Genomic DNA, 11,130 nt, shown 5'->3' on the forward strand with positions numbered 1-11,130 from the left:
TAGTCCCAGCATACACTGCAGCGGAAGCTCTATCATTAGCGTCACGTAAGGTAAAAGAGGCGGGGTCCAAAAGTTGATAGTTCAATAATCCCAGTTCCTTGTCTACAGGTATATAATTGTATATAGATATTCCCATTGCCTCACACACAAATACCTCCCCAGTGCATTATATACAGATAAATAATATTATAAAGAGGTTCCCTCTGCCTCACACACACAGCCTCCTTCCAGTACTGTATCCTCCAGTAGCAGCTAGATCCCTTGCAGCAAAAGGACCATGAACTCACAGAAGCCACGTGACTGCAGTGACATCATCTGTCCTTAAACCGGACTGGACCTAGCTGCTAGCTGGTAATAAGCTTGATAACTAACATTTACCGCCTATGGGTGAGGCCTGGAGGAACTGTGGGTGCTGAGAGTTTGGTTAAGAGAATGAGCTGTGGGTGCTGAGTGAGAGAGAGAGAGTGGTTAAGAGGACAAGGAGCGGTTTATGTGCGAGAGGGAGCTGATGAGAACCTGTGTATGGGCTGGGGTGTGAGACAGAGGTACTAATGCTATTGGTCTGTACATAGGCTGTAAGACAGAGAAAAGCTGATGTCTGAGTCAGAGGGGGCTAATAGTTTGTACAGGGGCTTAGGTTTGGGGCAGAGGACTGTGAGCCAGCACAGGACTGGGATGAGAGAGGAGTTGGACATCTGTATTAGGGGATGGGGTGTGCGAGACAGAGGGGGCTGAGAGTCTATACAGGGACTGGGCGTGTGTCAGGAGGGCTGACTCCTGAGCATCTATACATGGGCTGGACTGTGATACAGAGGGGAGGGCTGAAAGTGAGTGAGGAGGGCTGAGCATCTGTACATGGGCTGGAGTGTGATACAGAGGGGAGGGCTGAAAGTCTGTATATGGGCTGGGGTGTGAGACAGGGGTGGTAAGAGACTGTACATGGGCTTAGGTGTGAGGCAGAGGGGGGCTGAGAACCAATACAAGGACTGGTGTGTGTGAGAGGTCTCTGAGTCTCTACAGGAGCTGAGGTGTGAGAGGGGCTAATAGTCTGTACATGGACAGGGGTGTGTGAGACAGAGGGGGCTGAGAGTCTATACAGGGACTAGGATGTGAGGAGGGCTGAGCATCTGTACAGGGGCTGAAGTGTGAGACAGAGGAGGGTTTAAGAGACTTTACAGGTGCTTAGGTGTGAGGCAGAGGGGGACTGAGAACCAATACTATGACTGGTGTGTGTGAGAGAGAGAAAAAGAGGTCTGTGAGTCTACAGGGGCTGGAGTGTGATTGGGCTGAGGGTGTCTACAGGAGGTGGGGTTTGAGATGGAGGGAGGCTGAGGGTCTCTACAGGAGCTGGGGTGTGAGATGGAGGGAGGCTGAGGGTCTCTACAGGAGCTGGGGTGTGAGATGGAGGGAGGCTGAGGGTCTCTACAGGAGCTGGTGTGTGAGATGGAGGGAGGCTGAGGGTCTCTACAGGAGCTGGGGTGTGAGATGGAGGGAGGCTGAGGGTCTCTACAGGAGCTGGGGTGTGAGATGGAGGGAGGCTGAGGGTCTCTACAGGAGCTGGGGTGTGAGATGGAGGGAGGCTGAGGGTCTCTACAGGAGCTGGGGTGTGAGATGGAGGGAGGCTGAGGGTCTCTACAGGAGCTGGGGTGTGAGATGGAGGGAGGCTGAGGGTCTCTACAGGAGCTGGGGTCTGAGATGGAGGGAGGCTGAGGGTCTCTACAGGAGCTGGGGTGTGAGATGGAGGGAGGCTGAGGGTCTCTACAGGAGCTGGGGTGTGAGATGGAGGGAGGCTGAGGGTCTCTACAGGAGCTGGGGTGTGAGATGGAGGGAGGCTGAGGGTCTCTACAGGAGCTGGGGTGTGAGATGGAGGGAGGCTGAGGGTCTCTACAGGAGCTGGGGTGTGAGATGGAGGGAGGCTGAGAGTCTCTACAGGGGCTTGGTTGTAAGACGGAGGGGGCTGAGAATCTAAACAGGGGCTGAGTTGTGAGGGCGGCTGAGGATCTCTACAGGAGCTGGGATGTGAGATGGAGAGAGGCTGAGAATCTGTACAGGGGCTGGGGTGTGAGACAGAGGGGGGCTAATAATCTATAAAGGGGCTGAGTTGTGAGGGGGCTGATGGTCTGTACAGAGGTTGGGGTGTGAGGGGGCTGATGGTCTTTACAGGAGCTGGGGTGTGAGGGGAGTTGATGGTCTGTACAGGGGCTGGGATGTGAGACAAAGGGGGGCTAAGAGCCTATTCAGGGGCTGGGCTGTGAGGGGGGGGGGTCTGAGGGTCTGTACAAGGGCTGTAGTGTGAGACAGAGGGGAGGGCTGAGAGTTTGTATGGGAGCTAGAGAGTGAGACGGAGGGAGGTGAGGGTCTTACAGGGGGTGGGGTGTGAGACAGAGGAGGGCTGCAAACCAATACAGGACTGGGGTGAGAGAGAGAGAGAGAGAGAGAGAGGGTTGAGAGTTTGTACAGGGGCTGGGGTGTGAGACAGAGGGGGCTGAGAGTCTACCCAGGGACTGGGGGTTGAGAGTCTGTATAGGGGCTGGGGTGTGAGACAGAGGGGGGCTGAGCTTCTACACAGGGACTGGGGTGTGAGGAGGGCTGAGCATCTGTACAGGGGCTGGAGTGTGAGACAGATGAGGGTTAAGAGACTTTACAGGTGCTTAGGTGTCAGGCAGAGGGGAAATGAGAACCAATACTATGACTGGTGTGTGTGTGTGTGTGTGTGTGTGAGAGAGAGAGGTCTGTGAGTCTGTACAGGGGCTGGAGTGTGATTGGGCTGAGGTTCTCTACAGGAGCTGGGGTGTGAGATGGAGGGAGACTGAGAATCTGTACAGGGGCTGGGGTGTGAGGTAGAGGGGGGGTAATAATCTATGAAGGGGCTGAGTTGTGAGGGGGCTGGGGTGTGCTGAGGGTCTGTACAGGAAGTGGAGTGTGAGGGGGTTGATGGTCTGTACAGGGGTTGGGGTGTGAGACAAGGGGGGCTGAGGGTCTGTACAAGGTCTGTAGTGTGAGACAGAGGGGAGGGCTGAGAGTTTGTATGGGAGCTAGAGAGTGAGACAGAGGGGGGTGAGGGTCTTACAGGGGGTGGGGTGTGAGACAGAGGAGGGCTGAGATCTTGTACAGGGGCTTAGGTGTGAGGCAGAGGAGGGCTGCAAACCAATTCAGGACTGGGGTGAGAGAGAGAGGGGTTGAGAGTTTGTACAGGGGCTGGTGTGTGAGACAGAGTGGGCAGATAATTTACACAGGGACTGGGGGTTGAGAGTCTGTATAGGGACTGGTGTGTGAGACAGAGGGGGGCTTTGAGTCTACACAGAGACGGGTGTGAGACGGGGTTGAGAGTCTGTATAGGGGCTGGGCTGTGAGACAGAGGTGGGCTTTGAGTCTACACAGAGACAGCTGTGAGACAGGGGGTTGAGAGTCTGTATAGGGGCTGGGCTGTGAGACAGAGGTGGGCTTTGAGTCTACACAGAGACTGGGGTGTGAGACAGGGGTTCACAGTCTGTATAGGGGCTGGGCTGGAGACAGAGAGGGCTGAGAGTCTACACAGGAACTGGGGTGTGAGGCAAAGTGTCTGTATAGGGACTGGATTATAAGACAGGGGGGTCTGAGAACCTGTACAGGAATTGGGGCGTGAGAGAGAGTGAGAGGCTAAAAACCTGTACAGGGGCTGAGGCGTGAGACAGAGGGGCCTGAGAGCCTGTACAAGGGATGGAGTGTGAGACAGAGGGGTCTGAGAGCCTGTACAAGGGATGGAGTGTGAGACAGAGGGGTCTGAGAGACTTCAGAGGGGTTGGGGAGTGAATCTGAGGGTTGAGGATACAGGGACTGTACAGGCCGGTACAGGAGCTAGGCTGTGATACAGTTGGTCCGTGAACTTGTACAGGGGCTTAAGTGTGAGGCAGAGGGGGTCTGAGAACTAGTACAGGACTGGGGTGTCAGATAGAGGTCTGAATCTGTAAGGAATTGGGGTGTGAGAGAGAGCGAGAGGCTAAAAACCTGTACAGGGGCTGAGGTGTGAGACAGAGCGTTCTGAAAGCCTGTACAAGGGATGGAGTGTGAGACAAAGGGGTCTGAGAGCCTGTGCAAGGGATGGAGTGCGAAACAGGGGGGCTGAGAGACTTCAGAGGGGCTGGGGGAGTGAATATGAGGGGGGAGGATACAGGGACTGTACAGGCCGGTACAGGAGCTAGGCTGTGATACAGTTGGTCCGTGAACTTGTACAGGGGCTTAGGTGTGAGGCAGAGGGAGTCTGAGAACCAGTACATGACTGGGGTGTCAGAGAGAGGTCCGAATCTGTACAGGGACTGATATGTGAGACAGGAGGGGGGGGGGGGCGCTGATATTCTGTACAGGGGCTGGTGTGTGAGGGGGCTAAGAGTCTGTACAGGGACTGAGGTGTGAGAAAAAGAGGTGCTGAGAGTCTGTATAGGGACTACAGTGTGAGGGGGGCTGATACAATGAGCAAGCTGTATTTGAGGGAGTGAGGACTTGATGAAGTACAAGTCTGACCTGTTTATAATAATTCAATAGTAAATCCTAGCGTTTGTAAAACACTAGGATTTACTTTCACTTTAAAGATAGTTATATTGTAATTTAAATGTTAAGTTAGGGGGGTGTTAGGTTTAGGGGTTAATAGTTTAATTTAGTGTTTTGCGATGTGGGGGCCAGCGGTTTAGGGGTTAATACATTTATTTAGTGTCGGCAATGTCAGAGGGCAGCGGTTTAGGGGTTAATACATTTAGTGTGTGCAATGTCGGGGGCAGCGGATTAGGAGTGTTTAGGCTAGGTGTTTATGTTAGGGTGTTAGGTTTAAATGTAACTTTCTTTTCCCCATAGACATCAATGGGGATTGCATTATAGCGATCTCCATTCCACGATCGCAGGTGTTTTTTTCTAACACTTTCTCCCCATTGATGTTTATCAGGCCTTGGCTTTTGTGCGGTATGGAGCTTATCGCACCATATCGCACAGCACAAGGAGGATTTTCAGTAACTTGTACTGGCAGTGCTATGGAGAGTGAAATAACGCAAATTATTTGCCGTTATTTTCGCACCCTGTTTAGAACAAAACTCGTAATATAGGTGATATTTTTTTTTACAAACTTTTTCCCAGTTATGTCACATCCTGTATGGTGCATCCTATGATCAAGGTAATATGTGGGTTATATGATTTGGAGCAGATTCCGGTTTGAGCATAAACAGCAGATGAAAAACCAAGGTGCAACAGGAAAGAGCTTCCAGTTTGGGATAATCACAAAAATTACAGAGAGCTGTGGCACTAGTGTTTTACATCTGCTTCCTGATTTATCAGATAACAATGCATATTCCTGTATACAGTCACCTTCTTTTGCTAATGAGCTTAAAGGAGCCCTCAAGTCAAAATTAAACATTCATGATTCAGATAGAGCATGCAATTTTAAACACCTTTTCAATTTACTTTGATTAACAAAATGTGCACAGTCTTTTTAGATTTAAACTTTTTGAGTCACCAGCTCCTACTGAGCACGTGCAAGAAGTCACAAAATATATGCATTTGTGATTGGCTGATGGCTGTCACATGATACGGGGGAGTGAAAATAGACATAACTGAAATTTGTCAGAAAAAAATCTACTACCCATTTGAAATTCAGACTAAGTGCTATTGCATTGTCTTGTTATCATGCAAATGTACTGTATTTACTGGCCCTTTAATATTAAATAAATATGTCACCCCATAATGTCAAACATGCTATAAAAATATTGTCGCATGTTATCACTTTATATGTTATATATGCATATGCAGCTGGTCACGTGTAGTATTAGATTGCTCATAAGTGAAATAAACATGTTTAATATCACATAATCATCTCTCTACCATAACCAGGGGGAGCTCTGATTATTTCTGATCTTTCACGTTAACTGTCTTCCTTTCTTCTTGTAGGTGTCACATTTATAGCATCTGACTCAGTCACTGACGAAGAACAAGATGAACAAAAACAGGAAGCTGATAGCAGAGCAGTTCTTGAGTCAGGCCCTGGGCATCATCTGTCTGCTAACCGGAGAGGTGAGAGCTTCTGGGTAATGTCATGTGACACTGGTCCTATTTATCATGATGCTTCTGATACACCAGACCATCTTACTAACCCTAACTTCATCTCACCGAGACCGACCATCTCCTAACCCTAATTTCAGCTCACCCAGACATCTCACTAACCCTAACTTCAGCTCACCCAGACCATCTCACTAAAACCTAACTTCATCTCACCCAGACCATCTTACTAACCTTAACTTCCACTTACCCTGATCATCTGACTTACCCTTAATTCAGCTCACCCAGACCATCTCGCTAACCCTAACTTCATCTCACCCAGACCATCTGACTAACCTAACTTAATTTCACCCAGACCATCTCACTAACCCTAACTTCATCTCACCCAGATCATCTCACTAACCCTAACTTCAGTTCAACCAGACCATCTCACTAATACTAACTTAAAGAGACTTGAAAATTGCTATTGTTTAACTAGGTTCACCAGTTTTGCATAACTATCACTGTTATACAAATATACTTTTTGTTTTATTATTACCTGTATCTAAGCCTCTGCAGACTGCTCCTTATCTCAGTGCTATTTACAAACTTGCATTTTCACCGAGTGCTGGTTCCTGCATAACTCCACAGGAGTGAACACAATGTTTATCTATATGGCATGCATGGACTAGCACTGTCTTGCTGTGAAAAGCTAATAAAAAGCACTGAGATAAGAGGTGACCTGCAGGGGCTTAGAAACAGGCAGATATTTAGAGGTTTAGTGGTTATAAAATGTATGACATTGTTAGTTATGCAAAGATGGGAAATGGGTAGTAAAGGCATTATCTAACTATCTTTTTAAATAATAAAAAAAAATCAAGTAGACTGCCCACTCATACAAAGCCCTACTACATGACCTCTATTGCAAAAACTCACCCCAGAACCTAAAGGCCCCTCTGCATGACCCCAACTACAAAAAAGGCTTAACACACAAGGGACCCCAGCACCAAAGGAACCTCCTATCAACCAAGGGCTCAACTTTTTTTGCCCCCCCCCCCCCCCCCACTTCACACCCTCTCAAATGTTCCAGCAAAGTCTATATTCCTGAGCTTGTGTCCTCAGTCTTAAGCAGCTTTTAGCCATAGAGGTCCCACAAAATTATCCACTATATTTTATTTATTTATATGTTTTGTGATGATCGAGAGAAGTAAACAAGAACTTGTTAGTCCAGGCAAATGGAGTCTGATGATCTTTCTCCTACATATTATAGGAATACACCATTGTGAAGAAGAGGCCCTCCCACGGCAGCGTTCAACAGTTGAGCGGAGAGGTGAGTATTGCTGGGAAATTTGACAATATACCAGCGTCAGGGCACAGTCACTCACTTTACTGACCCATCTGGCCCTGTGTGCTTTCCACCTTCTCTCTGTGACTCTACATGCTCTCAGTAACATTATTCTGGCTCTGTCAGTAAAAGTGTGTGACAGAACCAGTCCCTATGTGAGTGCTAAATCAGTTGTGTGTGTTTCAGGTGCCTATAAAGTGTGATGATGTTGCCGTTTATTTCTCTATGGAGGAGTTTGAGTATATAGAGGGACACAAGGAGCTTTACAAGGACGTCATGATGGAGACTCACCAAGCACTAAGGACTATGGAGATCCCAGGAAATGAGAGCTCAGGTAACACTATTTAGTAATAAATATCTCACTCAGGAAATGCACATACACAACTGATGTGACTGACACAGAGCAAATCTACAGTGAATCTATAATGTGTGATCTAACCAGCTGTCTGATTATAAACTAGTTTTATACCCAACACAAATAATAAAAACACAGTTAAAGGGTCAAGAGGAATTATTCCTAAATCACTTTGTATATTCATTTATATATGTAAATGTTGAAGTGCAAAACAGATACTTTGTTTTGTTCTTAATTGAATACATTTAAATAACATAAATTATGCTTACCTGATAATTTCCATCTGTGGGAGGAGAGTCCACTGCTTCATTCATTACTTGTGGGAATGAAGAACCTGGCCACCAGGAGGAGGCAAAGACACCCCAGCCAAAGGCTTAAATACCTTCCCCACTCCCCTCATCCCCCAGTCATTCTGCCAAGGGAACAAGGAACAGTAGGAGAAATATCACAGGGTTTACATGGTGCCAGAAGAATATTACATTTAGGTCCGCCCCCCCCCCCCCCGGAGAAACGGGCGGGAGCAATGGACTCTTCTTCCACAGATGGAAATGAAATTATCAGGTAAGCATAATTTGTTTTCCATCTTAATGGGAGGAGAGTCCACTGCTTCAATCATTACTTGTGGGAACAAATACCCAAGCTCTAGAGGACACTGAATGAAAAAAAAGTGAGGCAAAAAGGGGGCGGACCCTATACTGAGGGCACCACAGCCTGCAGAACCTTTCCCCCAGAACCTTTCCCCCATCAAATTTGTAAAATTTTGCAAAAGTATGTAAAGAGGACCAAGTATAGCCGCCTTACAAATCTACTCCATAGAAGCCTCGTTCTTAAAGGCCCAAGTAGAGGCTCTAGTTGAATGAGCCGTAATCCTCAGAAGAGGCTTATGTTCCACTGTCTCAATGCAAAACGGAGGATACTCCTCAGCCAAAAAGATAAGGAAGTCGAAGAGGCCCTCTGACCCCCACGCTTTTCGGAAAGAGAACAAACAGAGAAGAAGTTTGACAAAATTTCTTCGTGGCCTGAAGATAGGACTTCAAGGCACAAACCACATCCAGAATTACATTGAAAACATTCCTTTGACGAAGAAGAAGTAGGACATAAGAAAGGAACCACAATATCTTGATTGATGTTGCAATTTGACTCAACCTTAGGAAGAAAACCTAACTTGGTTTATAGAACAGCCTTATCAGCATGGAAAGCCAGATAAGGAGGGACACATTGCAAAGCAGTAATCACAGATACTCTGTGCGCAGAAGCAGTAGTCTGTATAAAAGGAACCTTCCAAGACAATATTTTAATGTCTAGTGCATGCATAGGCTCCAAAGGAGCCCGTGCAAAACCTAAAGAACAAGATTTATGCTCCACCGAGGAGCAATAGATCTTAAACCCAGTTCAGATCCTAGTAGAGCCTTAACAAGTGACTACACATAAGGAAACTCAGCGAACCTCTTGTGCAGTAACGCAGACAGTGCCAAAATCTGTCCCCTCAGGGGACTTGCAGAAAGCCCTTCACCAGTTCATCCTGGAGAATAGAATAAGTAGGTCCTCCACACCTTATGATAGATGTGACGAGCAACCAGCTACGAGCTTGAATGAGAGTAAAAATAACACTCTCGACTTCCGGTGGGCGGAGCTACAGACCGGCAGCATAGTGAAAGAGCTCCTCAGATTGTGCTGCGTTTAAGCCAAAAAACTGCCGGTCTCTGCTACCCACACACGCCATCCTTGTTGGGGTATTATCTGGACCCTAGCCCCAACGGACTAGATAGTGTGAAGGGCCGAATATCGCCCTAGTCCCTGGAAGGAACGAAAGTGCGCAACGAAGCGCAAACCGCGGGCGCCATCTTGGAGTGCGGCCCACGCTAGCATCGCATTGGAACCGGCTGCTACCCGGCTACCAGAGGACATTCTTAGCCGCTGTATGTTACCGGAGGGAGTGAGTACAAGCCCTATTGCATGCATCTTAGCCCCACAAGCAGTGCATAGACATAACAAGTGCAAGAACGGAGGTATTGATTCATGCAGGAGACCGTGTAAAACCTGATACAAGCACATTCACGCACATTCAGAAGTTTTTTATCAGAGGTACACCCCTAAAGACTTGCATTTGTGGGAGATTGGGAACACTTTTTCTGTCTGGACTATACAGCTCACAATAAAAGAAGTATCATACAATCAAAGGGACATTGTTTCAAAGCATTTATTGTGAAACATATGACATATTATGCTGAACGTTTACTAACAACAGAATAAAAAAAATGGTTGTCTCATGAAACACTTGTATTAAGATCATCGAAGGGGAGTTTGTTTCTTTTGGCTTGCTGATACGTGGGCTGATGCTGCCACTTAGAGGACTCTCACACTCTTACCAAGAGAACTTTGTCTATATTGTAAGCAAATCGGTGCAGGGTTTGCATGAAGCTAGATCATTACTTTAAGCCTGTATCAAACACACTGGCCGACAAAATGACATCCAGGCATAAGCAAGCAGATAAGAAGAGGCCTGCACCAGAATTACATGCTGAATCCCCACCCTCTCCCAAATCCTCACATGTGATCACATCTGACTCCTCTGCCCTCCTCCAGGAACTTAAGTCCTTCTTTCTACCGAAGATGGAATCCCTTCAGGCTGGGGTAGATACATTGACCAGCGAAATACGCCAATTCTCTACCAGAATGTCCCACGTGGAGCAGCGTGTGTCAGATGTAGAAGACAGACAAGAATCAACCTCTACCTCAGTAAGGCAGCTACAACGCCAAAACCAAATCTTGCAAGAAAAGGTAGACGACCTCGAAAATCGGAGTCGGAGGAACAATCTCCGAATGGTGGGTGTACCTGAAACAGTGAAAAACAAAGATTTGCTTGAGTTTACCGCTTTAACCATCCCTAAACTGCTGAAAATGAATCCAGATCACTTACCCCTTGACATAGAGCGAGCCCATCGCATAGGCCCGGATAGAGGCCTTGAGACTTTAAACTCTCGTCCACGCCAAGTGATTTATAAGTGCCTCAACTACCAGGAAAAACTCGCACTATTGCGAGCTTATAGGGCTCATACAGGAGATTTGATTTTTGAAGGAAAGAAAATATTGATTTTTCAGGACTTTTCTGCAGAGGTTACCAAACTCCGGAAAGAATTCGCTCCACTGTGCTCTCGACTTCACAAGGAGGGGAGACAGGCTTCACTGCTATATCCTGCTAAATTAAGACTGCAAACACCAGCTGGTCCCAAGTTTTTCAGTTCCCCCAAAGATCTGCAAGCATACCTTGATAGAGATAAAGATGACCAACGAGATGTACACTGAACATAGAAGAATTTCTTTTCAGCCTCAATTTTCTCCATGCTCTCCGTTACATAATGGAGGGATGGAGTGCTGCAACATGCCCAGTGGCAGAAAGAGTAACTGGGACTAATCTCAGGCATACTGAACT

The 11,130-nt window shown here is 47.4% G+C and overlaps 1 protein-coding gene across 1 annotated transcript; it reads right to left on the bottom strand.

The window, feature by feature from the left end:
• Positions 1–1,261: 1,261 nt before the first annotated feature.
• Positions 1,262–9,420, bottom strand: LOC128658011 (uncharacterized). Its single transcript, XM_053712453.1, has 2 exons — positions 9,339–9,420; positions 1,262–2,043 (listed from the first exon to the last, which is right to left on the bottom strand). Exons 1-2 carry the CDS (start codon positions 9,418–9,420, stop codon positions 1,262–1,264), a joined length of 864 nt encoding a protein of 287 aa, XP_053568428.1.
• Positions 9,421–11,130: the final 1,710 nt, after the last annotated feature.

The sequence above is a fragment of the Bombina bombina genome, chromosome 4 (assembly GCF_027579735.1).
Source record: "Bombina bombina isolate aBomBom1 chromosome 4, aBomBom1.pri, whole genome shotgun sequence".
Taxonomy (NCBI): Eukaryota; Metazoa; Chordata; class Amphibia; order Anura; family Bombinatoridae; genus Bombina; species Bombina bombina.

Bases quoted from the DNA above. Each gene is read 5' to 3' on its own strand.
- LOC128658011 (XM_053712453.1), bottom strand. From the start codon at position 9,420: ATGGCGTGTGTGGGTAGCAGAGACCGGCAGTTTTTTGGCTTAAACGCA. The intron at 2,044-9,338 runs GTCTGTAGCTCC...GCCCCTGTACAG, and splicing joins GCTCTTTCACTATGCTGCCG to ATTCTCAGCCTCTCTCCATC.